At 54.3% G+C, this 22578-nt stretch overlaps 1 protein-coding gene across 4 annotated transcripts; it reads right to left on the reverse strand.

Annotated features, from left to right (window-relative positions):
* Positions 1–508: 508 nt before the first annotated feature.
* LOC118909508 (tyrosine-protein kinase ZAP-70) lies at positions 509–21011 on the reverse strand. Of its 4 annotated transcripts, XM_036880037.2 has the most exons (15): positions 20869–20989; positions 20552–20632; positions 12464–12525; positions 11707–12157; positions 11003–11163; positions 6828–6966; positions 6640–6727; positions 6516–6562; positions 6257–6308; positions 5148–5340; positions 4399–4605; positions 2496–2688; positions 2261–2401; positions 2044–2156; positions 509–849 (listed from the first exon to the last, which is right to left on the reverse strand). In XM_036880037.2, the coding sequence occupies exons 4-15, from the start codon at positions 12106–12108 to the stop codon at positions 726–728; spliced, it is 1860 nt and encodes a 619-aa protein (XP_036735932.2). In that variant the 5' UTR covers positions 12109–12157; positions 12464–12525; positions 20552–20632; positions 20869–20989; the 3' UTR covers positions 509–725. The 4 variants fall into 4 exon arrangements, with proteins under 4 accessions (XP_036735932.2, XP_036735933.2, XP_036735931.2 ...); XM_036880038.2 differs by lacking the exon at positions 12464–12525; XM_036880036.2 differs by lacking the exons at positions 12464–12525; positions 20552–20632 and having other exon boundaries at positions 20869–21011.
* Between the last annotated feature and the right edge of the window lie 1567 nt (positions 21012–22578).

Raw genomic sequence — 22578 nt, forward strand, 5'->3', positions numbered from 1 at the left:
GGCCCAGGGAGAAAGATGGGGCAGTTGAGGGGGTGCTGCTGATAGGCTCACCTAAAGAGACTAAAATGCATCAGTTTGGGGCACAGAGTGGGGGAGGGATCGGCATCTGTTAAAAATCTCTCCAGGTGGCTACACGAGCATGTAGCCAGCACAGAGAGCGCCCATCGCGTGCAATGCTCACAGGGAGGCGTCGGCGTGCACAGCCCACCCTCTATGAAGATCCTCCCTGAGTACCCCACCCCGCTCCCCGGACCCTGGGGGTTACGTGCAGGCCCGTGAAGGGGAAGTTTTCAGGGACTTCCTACCGACCCCTTCCAACAGCACAGCCCCTTTCCTGGTGCCGCCCTCACCCCACAAAACATGAGGAGTTTCAGACAAGAGAAGCTGAGTTTATTACAATGACCGCGGCCTTCCACCTAGGACCCCCCCAAGTCTTTCCCTTCGGGGCCCAGAGGAAGGAGCGTCCTTGCTGTAAGGCCCCCTTGGTTCAGGTCCCCCCCCCCGCAGGCACCAGCCCGGACTATGCTCCCACCCTCCGGGGGCCTTCCCTCCTCTCCCAGATGGAGGACAGGTGACCAGGCAGGGAACGTAGACCAGCAGGAACCTGAGGCCTCGCTGCCCACCGGATGGCAGCCCCACCAGTACGGGAGAGGATGTGAGACCCGGCAGACTAGGGCTGGGGCCAAGGGCACGTGGGGGCCTGCAAGCCCTGGGCAGACTGGCACTCAGGCACAGGCAGCGTCGGCCCCCTTTCCGCCCGCTGAGGCGCCCTCGGCCTTGCCCGCCAAGCTGTAGTGGTAGGCCCGCATGCGCTGCTCCACCGCCAGGAAGTCTGGGCGATCCTCCCACCTGTGGGGACAGGCTAGATCTAGGCCACTGACCACACCCCAGAACCCAACTTCCGCTGGAGGGCAGACCTGCACCGGGCTCCAAAATTCAGTGGGGCTGGCAGCGTGGTGGAGCACTAGGGTTCAGGTGTTGCCGGAGCGTGTTACAGACGAGCTGCTGACATACATGATGACAGGGGCCATCTATGAGGGCTAGCCGGTGAAGACTGAGGGTCGGGGAAGCAACTATAAACACAGGAGACAGGATGTTGAATGCTAAGTACTGAGCATGTGCTGAGAGCGAGGGGCGAGGATGCTGCCTGTAATGGAGCAGAACGTTGCGTACTGAGGGTAGGGCCCCCTAGTGGAAAGTTAGGGTATTAACGGTCCTGTGTGGGGAATATCCATGGCTGGGTTTTAGGGGGCTGGCTGGCCTCTTTGGGTAATAGGGTGGTGGTGTCCTGAGGGTTCCCTCATGGAAGCCGGGTTAATACATGTTGGAGGAGGGATGGACTGACCATTAATTATTTGTCATAAACAGGGTGTCTATTTATTGAATTGTTCAGGTGTTTGGGTGTCAGGGTCCTAAATGTTGGCCAGTGGAATAATGGACATTGGGGACAGAGATGTATCAAATGTTGGAATGTCCACGCGTTGCATGATCAGTGTAGGATAATTGCTTGTTTGGGTGTATTTTGCCTATTGCCTGATGGGAAGTTCAGATACTGATGGTGTTAGGAGTGGGGTGTTCACGTTCAACCAGACAAGAGGTGGGGGGTTGAGTACACTGAGTATTTGGACGCTTCAGTGTTGACCTGTCTGGGTAATTAGGTGTTGGATGGCAGGGGCTGAGGATTAGGCACTAGAGTATTACCCTAAGCCCTGAGTATTGGCATTGGAATTTGGGTAACAGTACTGACTTGTTCTGACTTGCATGGATCTGAGTTGCAGGATCAACGTGTTGCATGTTGGCTGGTGGGGGGCTGAGGGTTCAGGTGCTGGGGCACTGGGTGTCCACAGGTAGTGTGTTGGGCTCAGCACACTGGAACCCGAGGGGTCAGAGCGTTGAAGGGTTGAGCGCAGATGCAGAGACCAAAGGTACTGAGTGTTGGAAAGGCCATGGGGGATGAGTTAGGTTGGGCTACTGGGAACCACCCCTGCCTGCCCCAGGCCCAGGTGCCGGTTCAGGGACACCCTCCCACCCGCGGGCACTCACTTGTAGGTCCAGCAGTCGCTCATGAGGGTATACATTTCAGCCGGACACTCTGTCGGGCACTCCATCCGCTTGCCCTGCTCGATGAAGCTTATGACCTCGGGGCCCTTCATCTTCTGCTCAAGCCAGAAGCACGTGGCCGCGTGAGTAAGCAGAGGCCCTTACCCCGCCCCCTTCCGTGGCAGCCCCCTCACCCACCCCCACTTCTGCCCACGCTTGCCTTGTAGGGCTTCTGGCCATAGGAGAAGGCTTCCCACATGGTGACCCCATAGCTCCAGACATCACTGCGGCTGGAGAACTTGCGGAAGTTGATGCACTCAGGTGCATACCACTTAAGCGGCCACTTCCCAGCCGAGCGGGCCTGGAGAGGGAGAGATGCTGCTGGCGCAGGGCTCGGGGGACCCTCCACCCACACCCACTTCGTCCACCTGGGCACCGCAGGGCAGGGGGCTCACGGTGTAGTAGCTGTCGTCGGCTCCCAGGGCCTTGGAGAGGCCAAAGTCACTGATCTTGGCGTAGTGCCGGTTGACCAGCAGCACGTTGCGTGCCGCCAGGTCGCGGTGCACGAAGTTCTTCTCCTCCAGGTACTTCATCCCCATGGACACCTGGTGCAGCAGCTCTGCCACATTGCTGACGGGGATCTCCTCCCTGGGGTGCAGGGGAAGGCAGAGTCAGCTGAGAGGGGACAGCCCGGCTTCCCAAGCCCACTTCTGAGCCCACACGAGCATGTGCTCAACAGAAGCTTACCAAGCACCTGCTGTGCGCCAGGCACTGGACTGAGGATGCAGGGGTGAATGGAGCAGCCAAAAACCTCGGCCCTCATCCAGGTTTCAGGCTTTAAACTTCACCCTTACACTCCCGGAACTTACACATTTGCCTGCATCCTCCACGTGCCCTCTGGCCATCTCAAAGACAAAGTCAAAGCCTAGCTCCTGATCGCCCCTCCCCTCCCCCCCTCTCCTCCCTCCCCCTCCCTCTCCCCTCCCTCTCCCCTCCCTCTCCCCTCCCCCTCTCTCCCTCCCCTGTACACGGCGCACACACAGACAACCGCCCCCCACTTTTTTCCTCCAGCATTCCCTTTCCCTCTGCTCCTCTTTCTCACACTCAGCACCCAATCTATCACCAAGTGCTGGCACCTCTGCCCCCAGAATCCCTCCAGAATCCTCCTACTTCTTTCCACCTCTGCTTCTGCCCCCCAGTCCAGCCCCATCACCGCCAGCCTGGACCGGAACAGTCAGCCCCACCCGTGCTCCCCCAGTCTGTTGGCCCCACACCAGAGTGAGGTCCTGCCCCCCTCTGTGCTCAGCCACCCAGGTTGCCCACCTCACTCCAGGTGAAAGTCCAAAGCTCCCCCACAGCGCACAGTCCCTGCACCCTGTGCCCCGTCACCATCCTCCCCACTGCAGCTCCCCTCCCCCTCGCCCAGTCTACCACAGCCCAGGGCCCTCGCTGGTTTCCTCCACCCACCAGGCACTGCCTTTGCGCTGGCACCGGGCCCTCTGCCTGGGCACCTTTCCCCCTAAGCTGCACTTGGCTGCTCCCTCAGTTTGCACAGGCCTCACCTCACCTCCCACCCAGACACTTTCATCCCCCTTTTCCAACATATGCTATACTTTATCATATTACACCAGCAAGTGTGGGTTGCCATCACGTGCCTCAGCGTGTGTAAAAAGGTGTCTGTGAGGGTAAGTGTTTGAGGCACAAGGGAATACAATTTTGATCAGTGGTCAGCAAACTTTTTCTGTGAAAAGCCTGATAGTAAATATCTCAACATTTGTAGGCCACACATGGTCTCTGCCATGCAATCTTCTGTGATTTTTCTTCTTTTATAATCCTTTAAAAATGCAAAGCCACGCAGTACAAAAACAAGCCACAGGCTGCAGTTTGCTGACTCCTGCTTTGGGTCAAAGACAATCAACTATCGGCAACTTCACGAAGGTTGTAATTTTGCCCAAGAGTTGAGGTAGCAACCATGTTAGAGCTTTACTTTCAAAGCTCTTAAAAACAGTGCCAGACTGTTCTGAGACCTGAGCAGTAGCCATTCACTTGATCCTCATTGATCCTCATTTGATCCTGCCCCTTGAGGTAAACACTATAACCACCACTGTGGTACAAAGAAACTGGCCCAGACAAATTCAGAGACCTGCCTGGGTCACACTATGTAGTGGCAGAGGTGAAATTCACACCTGGATGTCGGGCTTTGTCACCTGTACCGTTAACGGTTTTGCCTTGTGGGCATGGGTGTCAGGGTGTGCAAGGGGGCAGGTGTGAGGGTCTGTGAATGTGTGAAAATAAACATCCCTTGAATGGAGGGGGTGAGGCCCCCAGCCCCCAAAGCCCAGCTCACCCGGGACTCACTTCTTGCCAAGCAGGAACTTGTGCAGGGGCCCACCGCCCGCCATCTCCATGACGAGCATGAGGGCCTCGGCCTGGCAGACACCGATGAGCCGCACGATGTAGGGGTTGTCCAGCTGGTGCATGATCTGTGCCTCACGCATCATTTCATCCTTGTCTGCCTTCTCCGTGCTGTGTTTCAGCACCTTGATGGCCACATCGATCTGCTTCCTGCCACAGTGCATGCCCACAGAGGTGAACACATGAGCTGGCACATATCCCACTTGGCCCCATTTCCCATTGCAACTTGTGTAGTGGATGCTGCTGGCCACCCAGAACACCCTTCTGGGACAAGGCACACACTCCCTCAGCTGCCAGGAGAGTCGGCTGGGGACACCTCACAGCCAAGTCCCTCACCGGGAACTGCCCCTCAATGAAAAGAACCTCCTCAAAGTTACACTCTCCCTGAGGGGGGGGCGCCTATATCCGAAGACCACCAATGCATGGGTAAAGGGGTGCCCTTTGCAGCTCCCCTGGGATCGGATGAAGCCTGTTGCAAGGGCAGCTCAGCCCCACCTCTCCCCTTACAGGCCTGCCTCTCTCACTGCCGCAGGGGCTGCCCCCGATTCTCCCAGGTAATCGCCTAGCACGTCCCAGGCTCTGCTTCCCAGGCAAGATGACAACACACCCTGGCTCCAGCCCCTGAGGCCTGCTGAGGCCTCTCCCCTGCGCCCCGCCCCCGCAGTCCCCAAACCACAGCAGGGCAGCCATACTTGCGCATACGGTAGACACCCTGGCGCACTGAGCCGAAGTTCCCGCAGCCAAGTTCTATGTCAGCCATGAGGAGGTTCTCACGCTTCAGGAAGAGCTTCCTGTCCTTGAGCTCCTCAGGGTCACTGTAGGGGCTCTCATACACGCTTGTGTCCATGGGCATTGGCCGCGGTTTCTCTGGGGATGCTAGGCGTGCTGGGCACACACACACAGGTATACGCTCCCAAGTCAGGAGTGGGGAGAGCGACAGGGGATGAAGACAGCAGGGCAACCTTGGTGCCCACAAGGCACATGCCCCAGATAGGGGCGCTCCACCCAGAGCACGCACAGGCACGTGGACTCCAAAGGTGTGTGCATCGATGTGCACATGTACACTCTTGCTCATATCTCTGTGTGATGAGGATCCAAAGTGCATCTGTGCATGTCACCACTATTGTACCAGCTAGAGCATGCACACCAGCACTGTGTGTACAAGCCATGTGCACCCATGCCCGTGCCTGGCCACGTCTATGTGTGCAGCACACAGCCATATTTACAAGAGCTCCCTGCATGAGCCTCTGTGGGCACATGCACACACGTGGACAGGCTTGCATCCACACATCAAACACGTGAGCATCAGCTGCAGGGAATTTTAGGAATGTGGGCCCTGCAGCATCTGCCTGGGATCAAATCCCAGATCCACTACTGCCTGACTGTGGGACCTTAGGAAGTTACTTGCCTTCCTTTCTCATCTGTAAAGTGAGAACAGTTACCCTGACTACCTCAGAAGCAAGTCAGGAGGATTCAACAAGCTCATAGGCAGTGAGCTGGGAGCGTGACTGGTACACAGCAGGTGCTTAACAAATGTGTTTGCCCCAGGTGGCTTAGGCACAGCCAGGGGTACTCCCCTGCGTGTCAGCAAGCACCCCATGCACACGCACACAGGTATGCATGGGCAGTGGGAACCCACACGGACATCTGCAGGCAGAGCATGAGCACACGGCAAATTACGCCAGCTGCTGTAGGTCAGGCTGGGCCACATCCTCCCCTGCCACAACTCAGACCCCAGCAGGAACCTTGGTCACAGCCTGGCGCAGACCCTACACACACACCTCCACCTCTGCCAGCTCACCTGGTTCAGGGGTGTATCCATCTGAGTTGAGGGTGTCGATCCGTCTCTGAGGCTAAAGGTCATAGGGTCAATAAGGGTCATCAGGGCCGAGCTGGGGGCACCCAGCCCCTCTCATGAGACCCCTATCCTCTGAGGACTCTCAGGGACAGTGTGGGGGGCCCTCTTCTGTTCCACGTAGTCCCCTCTCCATCCCAGCCTCACCCTGGGAACAAGACCCATTGCCCACCCACCCAGCTCCTTCCCTGAGGCCCCAACTCACTTGGGTGAAGGTGGATGGGTGGGCTGGGAGTGTGGGAGCAGCAGCCGCTGGGGGAGCAGAAAGGATAGTGAGCGGGTGGGGGCAGGGCCTCCGCTCCCTCCGCCGCCCCCACCGCCCCATTCACCTGAGCTGGTGCTGGCACTGGTGTTGGGACAGGGCTCCTTCAGGCAGTAGATGAGCCCATCAGCCTTTAGCTTCAGGTACTCTACCAGCTGCAGGGGGGTGGTGTCAGGGCAGGGCCTCCTTTCCTGCCCAGGAGCTGAGCGCCCTGCCACAGAGCCCAGCCCACAGCAGGGTGGACGGGCAGCTTACCTGCCAGAGCGTGTCAAACTTGGTCCCCTCAGGAATGCAGTATTTGCCCGCCTTGTCCTGGCTGATGAGGTAGTGGTACACGGTTTTCCCGTAGATCAGGGACAATGCGTATGTGCCGTGCTCCTTCCGGGGCCTCAGCCTGGCAGGGGCAAGGAGGGATGTCACCTTAAACCACCAGACCCTTCCTGTGGCTCCTCCTGCTGGACCACAGTTCCCGCACCACCCCCACCCTGGGCTCTGCAGCCTGGCACCTCATGGAGGAGCAGCAGGGATTGCAGGAGCCAAGGTCAGACCCACTCAACCACCAGACCTCCTGGTAACAGGCCAGTCACAGAAGGGGTGGGGGGGGGATGGAGGGGAAAGGGGGGTGGCAGGATTCCCAGGGAAACACAGTTGTCCAAGGACTGGCATGTGACCATCCACAGGGAAATGGGCCTCTCACAGCAGATACTCAGCCCTGATGGCCTGATACTCAGCTACCCACAGCTGGACACTGGCCATCCAGGGGGAACACCTGATCCTCCATGGCTAAATGTTTGGCTACCCATGGCTGGGCACCTGGCCTTCCACAGAGGACCCTTTGCCATCCAGGAGGTGAAGGACACTTGACCATCTACAGGGGTCACTTGGCCACCCATGAGGGGTGTTTGGCCATCTATGGTGGACACCCAGCCACTCACAGTGGATACACAGGTCTATATAGGTAGCCTTAAGACCATTCTCTTGGGGAAAGAAAGTCATTTCTACATGGAAAACAACAAAGGTAAGCACAGTTCTGTGTCTAGCTCAGGAGCACCTTTGTACAAACCAGAAAGGGTCACCCTGTCATCACAGTAGACCCGCTGGTTACTGTAACAGACTGACCTTTGACAAATGAGACCCTTGACTGTCCTCTGCTGGAAATTTGCCAAAGTAAATAAACAAATCCTCCATGTCTGTTAATGGGAACTGAACCCCTCAAAGATGGTGCCTTTGTGCAGTAAGAACCTGTCTACCTGCACACAGACTGATCTGACCACGTGCCACACACACACACACATGGGTCAATTTACAGCCAGACACCTGCAACCCTCACATCCTGCAGTGGAACCAACCAACGTGTCCCACACAGCAGCTCTGTCTTGAGTCACTGGCACAGGGCCCTATGCCATAGGTAAGTGCAGGTTCCCGATGGAGGAGGGAGACCAGCTTGTCCTGCGGGGCTCGGGCCTTGTGGAAGCTGTCGGCAGCTAACCAGTGCCTGAGGAATGGCACTGAGTTACAGCTGTCAGCAGGAAACAGCTCAGCCACGGATTATCTGAGCACATCACCTTGGCCTTTGCATGCCTCAGTGAACAAAATCGGAGCTGCTTAACATGAAAGGGGCTCCAAATCTCAGGTTCAACCATAATCTCAAGTAACTGTAGGCAAAATCCTTGGGGTAAATATGTTTTGGGGGTTGCAAGAAGGGTTCAGCTTCGGTAAGAGTCCCAAAGGAGTCTGTGATTCAGAGGAGGTTAAAAAACACTTAACAATATATGCCTGCACGCTCTTTCCAGAGCTCAAGTTTCTTTTCAGTAGAATGAACCAGCACCTCACACACTGCAGTCTGTAGAAATAAAGAGTGCTTTGGTAGCAAACAGCATTAGGTATGATTCCATCCATTCTTCAGCAGCTCTGAACTGTGCTCAGTGGTGAGGGTGGCCCTGGTCTTAACTCCTGGCCTGAGTGGCATGCATCCTTCTATCACACCCTGCACCCATATCTCAGAACTGGACCACCACCTACCAGGGATGCTGTCTCAGCCATGCCTCATGCGAGGTTCTGTGCCTACAGCTCTGACCTTTGGTCCCTAGCCACACACTGAGAAAGCAGTCATTGACAACAGAAACTTCAAGAAGAATCTACAGCAGTTTCTGTCCAAAGCCTGCCTTGCCAAATTTCCCAGGAGTCTGGCTCAATGTAGCTGTTTCTGGTCTCTTGACACTTCCTGGCATGAGTCACTGTCCCTCATACATCACCAACTGCTTCTGACCCTCAGCCAGCCTCAGCCTCTATACTGTACCTGCTCCTCGCTCCTCCAGCCTCACCCTCCCATGGCCAGTGCTGCCCTAACCTGCCTCAGAGATGCAAGCCAGCTCAACACCCAAAGCACCTTCGCCTGCTCCAAGCCATTGGTCCTGGCTCTCCAGAGAGTCCTCTTATCTTAACAGAATGGGTACCTCCAAGTCTGTCATAAACTCTGCAAGAAGTCTGAAAACTTCTCCTCTGGGCAGCAAATTATTTGTCAAATTACATCTTGTATGGAAGCTTAAGAAATGTAACAGGTCAGAGCTGAGCTGGGCTGGGGGTTCAGAATCCCACTTGCTCTGCCCACCACTCACTTCACCCCCCCACCCCCAGAATCCTGTGATACCTTTAGGGGCCTTTGGGGACCTGGAGGAAATTGGAGGCACAATTGGAATGGTGGAATCCTTATCTGTGTGTGTGTGTGACAATGTGAGGTAGAAAGGAGGAACAGAGGGAGGGAAGGGAAGAGAGAAGAAAAACAAGACAGAAGAGAGGCAAAGAACATGTGAGGCTGTGTGATGAAAAGCTGAATTAAGCTGGAGAGGAAACCAGAGAAGGAGACCTAGACTGTAAAACAGAGAAAGATGAAAATACATCTGTAAAGGAGAGTGCAGAGACCAGGAGAATGAGTGGGCTACACCAGAAGGCCAGCAGCAGCAGCCCCTCCCTTCATGGTGCCTGGCTTGGAGACAGTCCCCGGACACCTAGGGAGACATGTACGAGCACGTGAGATATGAATGTGCATGACACGTGTGACCAAATGTCAGCAAGGTCTGAATGAGCATCACATTTGAGGGGGGAGTGTGCAGCCTCTGGACACAGGTGGGTAACATCTGGAGTACCAGCCATCACTAGTAGTAGAAGATAGAGCCCTCTAGAAGTACCAGATGCTGGCTCTGCCCTCAAGTTTACAGACCAAAAGGAAAGAAAGATAGCCCCAAATGCCCATATTACAGATGCCACTCACCTTGTTCCAATCCTATAATAGGCCATTTGCAAAACTGCCTGCCTTAATTCTCCCTTGGGTAGTCCTTCCCCACAGTTTGGCCAACAGGACAGTAACATTACACAGCAGAGGCTTGAAAAGCTCTTGTGTGCTGTAACTTGACCTCTCTTGACTATTACTGGGAAACCTGTAACGACTGCCATGTGAATAAGCCCAAAGTAGCCTGCTAGACAATGAGCACTGTGGCAAACTCATCCACATCACCCAGGTGACACTGAGCCAACAGCCAGATCCATGCCCACCAACCTGTTCAATCCCCACCCAGCTGATCCCAGACCAAAAAACTGCTTGGGAGAGTCACAGAATCATGAAGAATAACAAACTGTTGTTTTAAGTTAGTAAGTCTTGGAGCAGTTTGTTACACAGCAAAAGCTAACTGATACAAATGCAAAAGTAAGTTTACTCTCTTGAAGAAAACTCTATCTCAAATTATTCAAAAGCCATCCTTGCAACTAGGCATTATCTGTAATATGCATTCAAGAGTTCCTTCAGAAGGCTTGGAAACTCAGTCCAATTGACAGTCTAAATCTGTTAGGCAGCATGAAAAAAATCCTATCAGCTGACTGCAGAACCCTGTGGAGGGACCTGCCTTTTGCAGGAGACCCACAGGCAATCTAGCACACATGCATAGATCTCACGTGGGTGCAGGAAATCATGGAAATGGGTCAGTTTCACCATGTGGGATGGCCTGAGCAGACGAATAGCATCCAGCATCTGACATAACTATATTTTACTGATTCAACATTTTTTTGTCCACCTGCTCCACAAGGACAGAGGTTTGTGAGTTTTGTTCACTGCCGTGTCCTCATGCCTGAAGCAGTGCCTGGCACACAGCAGGTATTCAGTAAATAGTTGTTTAATGAAGGAGAGGGTCCCCCAGCTGGTAAGTAGCAGACAATGGATTCCAACCCAGGCAGTCCAACTACTGAGTCCTAACCACTGCTGCCCCTTTCCCATATGGTGCCCTTTTGCACTCAAAAACCCACTACCCACTTGCACCCATGAGCACTGGCACAGCCCCCCAGCCCACGTGCACACTGAGGTCTGCCCCAGTCTCCAGGATTCCAGCCACAGTCCCCAGCCTCTCCACCCAAAGCCGCAGACCCCAAGCCCCACATACAGGAACTTGCCGTCGGTCTGTGAGCCTGAATACAGTTTGCGCTCGGCCTCCTCGCGCGTCAGGCTGCTGTGGTACCAGGGCATCCGTTCGTGAGCCGTCGTGGCAATGAGCTTCTCCACCTGGGGGGCCTGGCTGATGATGGCCTGCTCCAGGGCCTCGCCCTAGGAAAGTGGGGGTCAAGGAGACTTGTGTTGCAAAGGGTGCGACTACAGGAACCCTCTTCCATCTTCTGGACCTCCCCAATTGTCTCCGACCCCAAGACCTTCCCACCCAGGCGCTGTTGAGGACAGCCCACCCAACGATCTCCTTGGTCCCTCCCCAACTCTCCACCCACCCGGGGCCCCACCCCAGGCCTCGCCTTCCAGCCAGCCCAAAGTTCATTTAAAGCTTGACATCTGAACGTGGTAGTTGCGCACCGGGTGTTGTGCAGGCTGTGGAAAACCACAGCCCACCGATCCTCTGGCCACTCTACCCTAGGGCGCGGCCCCCTCCTGGCCCAGCGCAACCTTCACGTTCCCACCAGGCACAGACGAGAACCGGACGAAGCTCAGGCCTCAGAGGCCTCCTCCCAGGTCCCTCCCGAGCCAGGGCCCCACCCCTCCAGCTTCCAAAGCAGACGCAGCACCGCAAAGCGAGGGTTGGCGAAGACAGCCCTTCTCGCGGAGTCCCCACTGCCCCTTCGGCGCCAGGCCCCACGCTCTCACCTCCAGTTTCCACGTCTGGCGCACGTAGTCGCGCACCATGGCGTCGCGCAGACTGTCGAAGACCCCGGGCTGCGGCTCGAACCCAGACGGCCGGTTGCACGGCTTGCGCAGGTTGCAGGGCAGCCCGTCGGGGTCGCGCGAGTAGAACTCGCAGAGCTCTGCAGGGCCGCAGTGCGCCTTACCGCCCGCGATGGCGTAGGTGCCATTGAGCTGGCGCTCGATGGGGAAGTGGTGGAAGCGCACATCGTGCACGAGCGAGAGCACGTAGCCGCCCAGCGAGCGCAGGCACTGGCGCAGCAGGAAGAGCCCATCTGCCATGCCCGCCAGCTTCAGGTGCTCCTCTGCCTCCGCGCGCGAGATGTTGCCGTAGAAGAAGGGCAGGTGCGCCGCGGGGTCCGGCATCACCGCCGCCGCCCCGCGCAGGTTGCTCACCCCTGCGCCTCGGCAGACCCTGCGGGTTCAGAGCGGGATTGGAGGCGCGTGAGGGCCTTGACTTTCTCTTCTGAGCTCCGTCCATTGGGCCGGAGAGAGTGGGAGAGAGGCCTCATTGAGAGGCATCCGTGCTGATAGCGCAGAGCCTGCTTTGTGTGAGAGTCAACCTGGAGAAGAGCGCCAGCCTGCTGAGCTCACGTCAGGGAGTCCCAAACCCAGCTCTGACTTTTCGGAGACCTTGCGGGGTGCCCAAACACCTCCACGGTACCCCACACCAGCCCCTGGAACCGTTCATTCACTTCCCAAACACGTGTTGAATTCTTACTGTGTTTCAGGAGATCTGGGTGAGTAAGACAGAGATGGTCCTTCCCTTCTTAGGACAACAGTCTTGGAAAGGAGGAGGAGGTTACAATAAACAAGAAAATAGACAAAAATAATAATTACAGATTGAGGGAGACCAGTGTTATAAAGGAAAGAGAATGGTTTAATAGAGAAGAGGCCACTAAAGCTGGGATGGTCACCTTCTCTGAGGAGGTAGCATTTGAGCTCAGATCTCAAGGTTGAGGAGGAGCCAACTATTCAAAAAGTGTGGAGGAGAATGTCAGGCAGAGGGAACAGCAAGTGCAAAGGGCCCGAAGCTGAAACAAGCATTGATCATCAGAGGAAACTTACTACACTAGCCTTCCCCTCTCCCTTTCCACTGACTCTTTCCTCTTGGTCTTAGACATTCCTCTTTGCACTGACCCCTCTGCCTTCCTGGACGTGTTTCTAGAAAACATAAACTAATCTGAGTATCCATCAATAAGGGATTGGTTAAATACATTAGGGCATAACACCAGTGTGAACTTCGACACAGCAATTAAGAAAAATAAGGTGTCTACTTGGAAAGTATGATCCTAGGTGAGGAGCAGGAATTAAGGATATTTAGATAAATATGTACTGGTGAGGTAGAAAAATTAAAATTATCTACCTTCAATTTTCAAGGGTGATAGTGGGTTCTGAAATCTTGATAGTGGGGTCTGAAACACTTGATTGGGTTGCACAAGTGTTTGAATCTCTCAAAACTCAGAGAATGTTCACTTAGGATTTGTTCATTACATTGTATTTGGACCCCTCATTTTAAAAGAACCATAAAGTATTAACCCCCTAGCTCTATGATCTGTGTGTAAAAATATTTAGCTTTGGTAGGCACTTATGATTGTAATTTACTTTGAAAGGCATCCAAAAAAATAACATCGATTGATGGGTGAATAGGGAGGTAGATAGGCACAGTCAAGTCTTATTATTTGGAGTCATTCCATAAAGTTACCACAAACACTGCAAAAAATCTGCGAATGCTAAAAACCATTGTTCCTAGAGGAAATCCAGGGCTGGGTTCCTTCAAGCCTTTGGTTCCATTGTCATCAGTCAATCAATATATAGCCTTGTCTTATGTGTACTTCTGTTTAAAGACACCTTAATACATACTATCAATTCATTAAAAAACTCACAGCCAAGAGCATTCTAACTAAGCTTATCTAACATTCTTTCTTTTTAAGGCGCATCACAGCCTTGCATGTAAGAGCTCTAGACAGCACTTCCACATTGCACCTTGAGGCCATTTAAACAGTGAAATCATCAATAAAAAGCACACAGATGTGGGATCAAATAGACTGTGAGGACACTTGTTTACAATGTGTAAGAACTAAAACAAGAAGGCCAGTGTCACCTTGTTTGACCTTGGTGGGAACCTGTACATCAGTTGGCTCAAATATCTTGCTGCTCTGCATGTGTCCTTGAACAACAGTGAAAATGTGAATATTAGTTTTGGAGTGCCAGATTTTAGCACGTAGGCTAATTTATAAATACGGAATCCGCTGACAATGAAAATTGACTATATGTGATAAAGTGAATATAACAACGTGTTCATTGTAGAACCTAAGCAGTTTCCTACTTCATTTCTCTACTAACATAGGCCCAGCAAGGCCACCCAGGCATCGGTTATGTTCAAGCAAGGGTCCTTGGAGGCCTTTCTCAATTAAGCAAATGTGAGCAGGGGGCACAAAGAAAGCTTTGGTGGGTTGAGAAAGGCTGCCTCTCCCCTGGGTGACCAGAGGCATGCACGGATGGGCACTAGAGCTGAGAGGAAGATACTGGATGGGAATCAGGTGCGGTGTTGGTCAGAGCAGCTGGAGGAAGGGGCAGGATTTGCATTCTGACCTGATCTCCTCTGACACTGCTGTTGGGAGGTCCAGCTTGGGTGGGTTCCTGGATGTGCAACTGTTACAGGCAGGCCATTAATCAGGGACTGCGTTTATGTCCCTACATGGAGATGTAGGTCACCATTCCATAAAAGTGTTTTATTTTTAAAGTCAAGAGGGCTGCTAGGTATTCACTCTAGAGGAATGGAAACTTGCTTTCACACAAAAACCAGCACAGGAAATGTTTATAGCAGCTCTCTTCATAATTGCTAGATTTTTTGAAACAACTCAAATGTTTCTCAGCAGATGGATAGATAACCTGTGGTACTTCCCTCCCTACAAGGGGATCCTGTTCAGCAGTAAAATGGAATGATATGCTAATACACACAACCACATGCTGGTCCTCAGAGGCATCATGCTCGGTGAAAGCAGCCAGCCCCCAATGGCCACAAACCGTGTACTTCCATTCAGAGCCATACGTATGGGGAACATGTCAGTGGTTGCCAGAGGCTGGGGGTCAGGCAAAAACTGACTATAGGGGAGCATGAGAGAATTGGGGGGAGTAATCTATATGTTGATTGAGATGATAGTTTCTTGGGTCTGTGCATTTGTCAAAACCCACGGAATTTTTCACTGGAATGGCTGAATTCTATTACATATAAATTATACCTTAATTCTTTTAATTAAAGGGACTGAAGGGTATAAACAAATGAGACACTCAAAATAGTAACTGAAATAGGAGAATAATGGACACTGACTATATTCCTGTGTAGTCTACACTCCTGCCCCACCTCCTTGACTTCCAGCCTCATGGTGCACCCCCATCCCCCGCCAGGCGGCCTTCCATGCTAGCGGGGACACACGGCAAGCACTCAGTGCCTTCCTCATGCTGGGTTCCCTGAGTGATGGACACGGGTGACCCTCCTTCCGGCTAGAGCCTCTTGGCTATCCTGGCTCCTTACAGACTCCCTGACATGCCTTCCTCTCTGACAGTTCCTGCTCTTTCCTCTCCCAGCCTGGGCCCCCTTACTGGGCCATCCTGACTGGCTCTCTGCGCTGCCACATGCACATGTCTCATCCAGATCGCTTCCCCTGAGGCCGGTTTGTGCTGGCATCACTTTGATCTCCACCCACTGTTTCTATTAATAAAACCTAAGATCAGATCTAACTCATATGGTGCTTGTGGTTGGCTGAACCCCACAGTCTTGTTTCCCACAGGAGCTGAGCTTCGGGTCTGCAAGTTGCTTCTAGGCAATTCGTAAAGGCTCCCTTGCTCAAGAACATACTGTGGCTCCCTCCAGCCCATTTCACTGAATCTAACTAAACTCCTCAGCCTGTCTCTGCTCCAGCTGGGCTGCACTATCAGCCTCCCTTCAAACTTACTGCTGTACTTTAATCCCCGCAGCACCCTCCGCTGGGTGGCACCCTCCTCACTCCCCTCCATCTTCCCAGATCCAGCTAGCCCCGCTCACACACTTGTATAGCTGCCCCTACAGAGCATCAGCAGCTGTTATGAGTGGGGAACAAGGCAGCACAGTGGGGGCTTGTCCAGGCACTGTGGGAGGGGTGGGGGTATCAAAGCTGGTCTCTGGGGCAGGAAACTGTGGCAGGAAACTGTCGGCAACACAGTTTGAGAAGCTCCTCCCTGCCATGGCCACAGGTGCAACCTGGGTAGCCAGAGGTGGGTTGTTAGAGAAGGGTGGGTGGGGGAGGCTGCCCTGGGAGCCCCGTCCAGGGCTGTAAGTCATGACTGGCCACCTTGAACCCGAGGCCAAGGTGTCCCAGAGGCAGAAGCATTCCCTGGGCACCCTCAGTTTTATTCCACCTTCCCAGTCTTGCTGCCAATAATGACGACGGCAGTAACCACCACACTGCAGGGCAGGTGGGTCCGGGGCTTAGCCAACCCTGCATCTGCTCCGGCCTCCCTGCACCTTTCTGGGCTTATCTCACTAATAAACCATGGGGGTGAGCGCTGGGTGACCAACCTCCCAGGGACCCAGAGGCCAGAGATGCTGGGGAGGCCAGAGGAGGTGGGCAGCAGGAGACAGAAGGTGAGGGCCCAGGGGACAAGAAGCTGGAGCACATGTCCATGTGGTACCCCCACACAGGCCAGGCCAGCATGAAGTGTTTGCTTCCAGATAAGCTGGGCCCATCTGCAGCCTCCTAGACTCAGGCAGGGGGATCCGCTGCTTCTATCCTGAGCTGTGTCCCTGCACTTTTCCAGGGAACATGCCCACCATGAGCCCCTACCACCCCACCTCAGTCCTGCTGGGCTGACCCCAGCCAGCCTCCCCTTGAGCTTGTGAGCTCCTTCTGAGTTCAAAGATCCTAACTTAGCCTTTACAGAGTTTGCGGCTCCACTGAGAGATCATGGCACACAAGCCTTGTTCTTATAGCCCAGGTCCAGGAAGAGGAAATCTATGATCTTTGGCCAGATGTATCTGCCTGGAATTCCACCATTTAACATCCTCCTTGGGTAAGGCAGGGTTAAATTACATTTGTTCCAGACAGACCTGATGCCCCAAACATCCTTCAAAGGAAAAAGGCTCACGTGGTCAAACACATTTTCAAAAGCTGTGGAAGGTATATTAGCATGTTAAAGGCTCTGACAAGATCTGCATGGAAGGACCCTTTCTAGCTTTGTTTGATCCCTACACCTATGTAGTAGGACTTTAAAGTTCTGCTCTTCCACAGAACACACCTGAGCATGAAAAACCCTGATTCAGTGTCCATCACAAGAGCCAAGAGGAGAGACTGAGGCAGTCAGGGTGCAGAGGGAGGGAACCAATCCAACTGGACTTGGTGGGAGGGAGCGGGATTGGCATCAACCAGGCCTGGAGGTTCCATGTGCCACCCTCAGCCAGACACCAGAAGTGTCCCCACCCAAGGTGCTCCTGGAATTGAAGCCCAGCCCCTCACTGCCCATGCCTCCTTCACTGACCCCCAGCCCTCTGCCAGATACACGGAGTCCCCCTGAAGCCGTTCCCTGCTCCTTAGTCGGCAGGCCACGGTGCAGCCCCCTGTGCCCACTAAGAGAGGTGGCACAGGCACTTGCCAGGCAATAAAATGCCACTTTGGTTACATTCTAGGTCACAACAGCCATTGGCACTGTTCCATGGATGGCAATAGGCTCCTTCATATCTTTTTCTTGACACCAGGGAGTCATATTGAAATCATGGAATCATGGATCTACTGTGTAGTAATGGTGCATTCTGGGCAGTGGGCTAAGTTCGCAGACCCCCATCTGGAAAATGGGCCCACTGAAGGTGCCCAGCCCTGGGGCACTGTGGGGATCCCATGAGCTAAGTTACGCTGTGCACCACGCACAGGCTGACCCGCCATTGTGTCTCATGTCCTTCTCTGCTCACAGTCTTCTGGGATGCCCCCATCACTCAGCGTCAGAGCCCAAGTCCTCATGGTGGCCACCAAGGCCTTGCACCATCTGCCCCATGTCCTCCTTGCCCGCCTCACTCGCTCCTGACCAGGCACACCAGTCTCCTTCTGCTACTTGAACAAATCAGGAGTGGTGCAACCTCAGGACCTTGCACTGTCTGTTCCCTCTTCCTAGACACTCTTACCCCAAAATCCCTCGCTTCACTGGGAGCTGTGCCTAAATATTCGCCTCCTCCTCCAAGAGGCCTTTCCTGACTTTCCTCTCTAAAATCACATCTCCTTCTTTCTCTATCCCTGACCCAGCTTTACTGTTCCTCATTCCTGAAAATGTGTTGACATAGGACCTTCATCCCCTGCTAGAATGCAATCAGTGTAAGAGTGGAGACTCTGTCTTGTTCCCTGCCTATATCAGCAAGGCACATAGTAGGTGCCCAATAAGTGTTCATAGTGTGTAGAGGCCACTGATACTGGCATACCTAAAAAGTATGTAGCCCACTGTGACGGGTCTTTGGAACCTGGCAGCCTGGCAGGGGTAGAGAGGATCTGTGGAGACTACCTTGGGGGAGAGAAGTGAATGCTGGACCCAGGGGCCTCCTCCACTAACCAGTGGTAGGAGGAGTAGGCGACCTGGAGGAGCCTTGCACAGTCTGTCCCCTGTGCTCAGGACAGTGCCCACACCCTTCTGGCCGTGTGCTTCAGTCCTCCTCCACTGTCATTCCTCCCAGAAATGTTCCATGATTCCCAGCCTCCCTCCCTATCTCCCCTGTTGACCCACATCACGAGGGCATGTATGATCGCTGTCTGTTTGCTCTCCAGTCTCTGACCAGGCTGAGCCCCCAAGGCAGCGCCTACAGCTGGCTTGTTTTCCACGATAGCCCCCACTTCATCCCAATAAATATTTGTCAAACAGTAACAACAACAGCTTGTGTGTCTGGATTTTACTATACCTCCCCTGAGCATTACCCACTTAATTTACACCTCACTTCAACTCCATTTAACGGGAACAGTTATCCCCATTCCTCAGCTAAAGAGACTGAGGCCCAGAGGGGTGGAGGTTATACTCAGAATCACACTGTCAGCGAGTGTCACGCAGGATCTGAGTGAGGGTCTCTCTGACCAGCAGCTGGCACTGATGGCTCTCAGGAGTGTCCATGGGGAGAGAGGAATCCACAGCTCTGTGCTGGTGTCATTGCACTTAGAACCTCTTTTGATTGTCAGGACCCAGAGTGCTGGGCTTATGGGGTCTGGGGACAGGGCCTCACATCTAGCAGACTCCCAGTGTCTGCTGATTGCTGGACGATGCCATTAGACCAGTCCCGCCACCCCAGCCTCTGCTGCCTGGGTTTTGGGTGTCAGGCTCTGTGACTGTAAAAGGGAGACTGGCAAGGCTTAGGGGACGGACAAGGTGGGGTGGTGAACAGGAGGCTGGAGGCTGATGGAGACACGAGCACAGCATGGTGCTGTCCTGTGCATGTAGGGTGTTTGGTGGTATTCCTGGCCTGTACCTACTAGATGCCAGTAACACCCCAAGTCATGATCAAAAAATGTCTCCGGACATTAGCAAATGTCCCCAGGGAACAGGGGGAAGGCAAAAGTGGCTCCAGATGAGAACTGCTGCCATAACCCTATGCTTTGGGGTGGGGCAAGGAGTGGTCAGCATGGAGAGGTCTGGCTGCTACAGTGCCCAGAAGTGTCTCCAGGAGCTATGAAGTCCAGAGCCTGAGACGGGTCAGAGCTGGTGATGATAATTAGAATTATATGTGCTTATATAGCACCAACTACGTGCCAGGCACTCTAGGTATGTTCTCACCTAGCCTTGCAAGAATACTGTGAGTGAAGCATTTCTAGATTCGGGATCTGAGCACACAGAGGTGGGTGACTTGCCCAAGGTCACACAGCACACACAGTAGGTGGCAGAGCCAGGACATTAATCTAGGCTACCAGGCTCCAAAGTGTACACTTAAACGCCATCCAGGCTGCCTGCCTACCCAGCATCCCTGCCAGGCTGTGTGCATGAGGCTGGAGGATGGGTAAGAAAAGGAAAAAGAAGCTCTGGGTTGGCAGGGGAAGATCCTTGGCAGGCGGCACACAGGTGTCCCTGACCCTAATCTCTCAGCAAAGCCTTATAAGCACCTACCAGGTTCTCAATGTCCTGGCTGAGATGAGAGTAACAAAGTTCACCTTCAGCTGTTCACATGAAACCCCACACCTTCCTGTCAAGACTCCCTGCCGCCTGGGATCACCTTTCTCAATCTCTCACCCCAAAGTCATAGACACCAATATTTGTAACCGCATTTAGCAGATGCGTAAACCGAGGCTCCGAGGCCCAGTGATGCACCAAGGACACATAACAGTTGAACAGCTTTGGAGCAGTTTGCTCCTTCCCCCCTCCTGGTGCCCCTTGGACGGGAGCAACCCTACACCTGACTCAAGCCTGCCGCAGGCCCCTCGTAGGATTCACTGGCATTTTGTTGCTCAAATTCACAGCCCTGTTGAGTGCCCTCATATTCATGGGGCCAAGGGGCCAGAGCTTTCTTTGGAGATTTCTCTGCTTCCTGGAGCCAAGGATGCCACCCCAGTGGGGCCCAGCAAGAGACCAGGGACCGAGCAGGCATCTCTGTGTCCCCTGGACACTGCCACTCAGCTGACCTTCTGGAGAGGGAGCGGTTTCCTCGGGGTGGCCACAGCCATACCTGCTTCCTTCTTCAGCTGCCCACCACCATACCAATCCTACAGCCTCCCTGTCCTTCCCAGCAGCCTCCTGACTCTGTCTGCCTCCACCAGCCCCAGGCCACCCCTAGAGACTACTACCCAGTGCTGCTCCATCTGGGATGACTTACCTGGGGATGTGCAGATGGGTATCAAGACAAAACAGGCCACCTACGAGGTATCTGATCCCCGATGCTGATAGGCATCTGGTTCTAGATGAAGAATTGGGGCCCAAGAAACCAACTTGGGTGTCTCTGCAGCCTAAGCCCACAGCCTGAGGCCCCTGCTGGCCAGCCACTCCCTCACATGCCCAGGCAAAGGTGTAAGGAGGCCACGTCCCACCAGGGCTTCTCTCTGGGTGGGAATTTTATTCACCCTCTGCCCACTGCTGCAAGAGTTCCCCAGATGACTGTAGTGGCAGAATGGGGCAAAAGGCTGGAGGACTCACCTGGATACCCCAGTGGCAGCAGAAAGGCCCAAGCTGGCAGAGACCTGGGCCGGAAGGCCTAGTGTGCTCTTAGCGGGTTTCTCTGAAACTTAACCTATTTCCTTGATGCAAAGACAGGAAAGGGGGCTGCGTCTGAAGTTTACATCACAGTCACAAAGTGCTGTGTTCAAGGAAAATTGCAGGTCATGTGCTCCTGGGAGGGCAGAGGGCACTTCCGGGGCCAGGCGGTGCCTACCCCAGGAGCAGGGGAAATGAGGCAAGCTGCAGGAAGGGGCTGTGCTAGAATGACAATGCGGATTCCAGCAGCATCCCAGACCTGGAGGGAGTGAGAACGGGGCTGTGTGTGCAGGCCGGGTGAGCAAGCGGGGGGCTGCGGGCAGTGGCAGGGGAGCTGGCTCCCAGGACACACTGGAAACTGGAATGCCCCCACTTTCCCCTCTCGTGGGGCCCCTGGGGGAATCGCTCATAAGGGTGATTTATTTATTCCACAGGCAGGTTAAAACCAGAGAGGAGAAATTTGCTGAGCAGGTCCATACCTCAAAGATTCAGAGCACTGACTGTGTGCCAGGCATGGGGACACCGATGACAGCACTGTCCTTTTCCTTAAATGGGTCACAGGCTAGAGGAGGAGGCAGCTGAGTCAACAGGGAGGCCAGGGCTGGGAAGGTGGACCTGGGCACTGTGCAGACCTAGAAGATCTTGACACAGCCTGGGGGCATCAGAGAAGGATGCTGAGTAGGATCGGTCATATTGTTGAGACTCGGAGGTGGTGTGTCCCCCAGGGCCCACCCAGTCCAAGGCCGGCCACACCTCGTCCCATCCCCACATGCTGCCACTGGCTGCTCTGGCCACAGCCTCTTCCTCACCCTTCTTCCTCTCTTCCCTCACATCGTCCACCCCCACAGTGACCAGCGGCCACACCTCACAGCCACTAGCCCGGCAGCCTGCAGAGCCACGCAGCTGCCGGACCCGCTCCTGCGCCTGGCACCCACCTCACCCCAGCTCTCCCCCAGGGCCCCGAGGCCTCTGGGGGCGCTCTCACTGGCCAGGTCCTTGCCGTCTGGGGCACGTGGGCATCTCTCCACTGGCCTGCCCACCCACGTGGCTTCGGGGACCTATGTGGGGCTGTCCAGAGACCCCAAGAACCTTTCTTCTCTGGGTCCTCTCACCCTGGGCTCAGTTTCCACCCTACCTGGTGCTTCCTCCATGCTCCAGGCCAGGTCTCCTTTCCTGGGACCCTCTCCCTAGTCTCATCTGTCCTCTAGTTCCCTAAATCTCCCTCTCGCCACTCAGGAAATATTTTTTCTGGGCTCCAGGCTGGGGTATTTTTCTGTACACAGATTTCCCCAAGACTGTATTTGCCAGAAACCTTCCTTCCCTTTCCCCACAGGTACCATGAAACTCAGGATGCAGGAAAGCAATCTCTGTTTCCACACTGCGTACTCCTCTCTCGGGGTAATGCAAGAAGAATGCCCTGGCAGACTGAAGACAGGAGAAATTGCAGCGTCAGCACCACACAGTCCATGACGATAACAGTAGCACTTAACTGAGCCCTACTATGTGCCAGACAATGTCCTCAGCAGTTTACAGTTTAATCCATAAAACCCATTTAAACCATTTTCCAGATAAGGCAAGTCAAGCCCAGAGAGGTTAAATAACAGATGCCAGGTGACCAGGGCAGCCCGTCCCCATAGCAGATGGCCCTGCTGG

This window comes from Manis pentadactyla, chromosome 2, assembly GCF_030020395.1.
Source record: "Manis pentadactyla isolate mManPen7 chromosome 2, mManPen7.hap1, whole genome shotgun sequence".
Lineage (NCBI taxonomy): Eukaryota > Metazoa > Chordata > Mammalia > Pholidota > Manidae > Manis > Manis pentadactyla.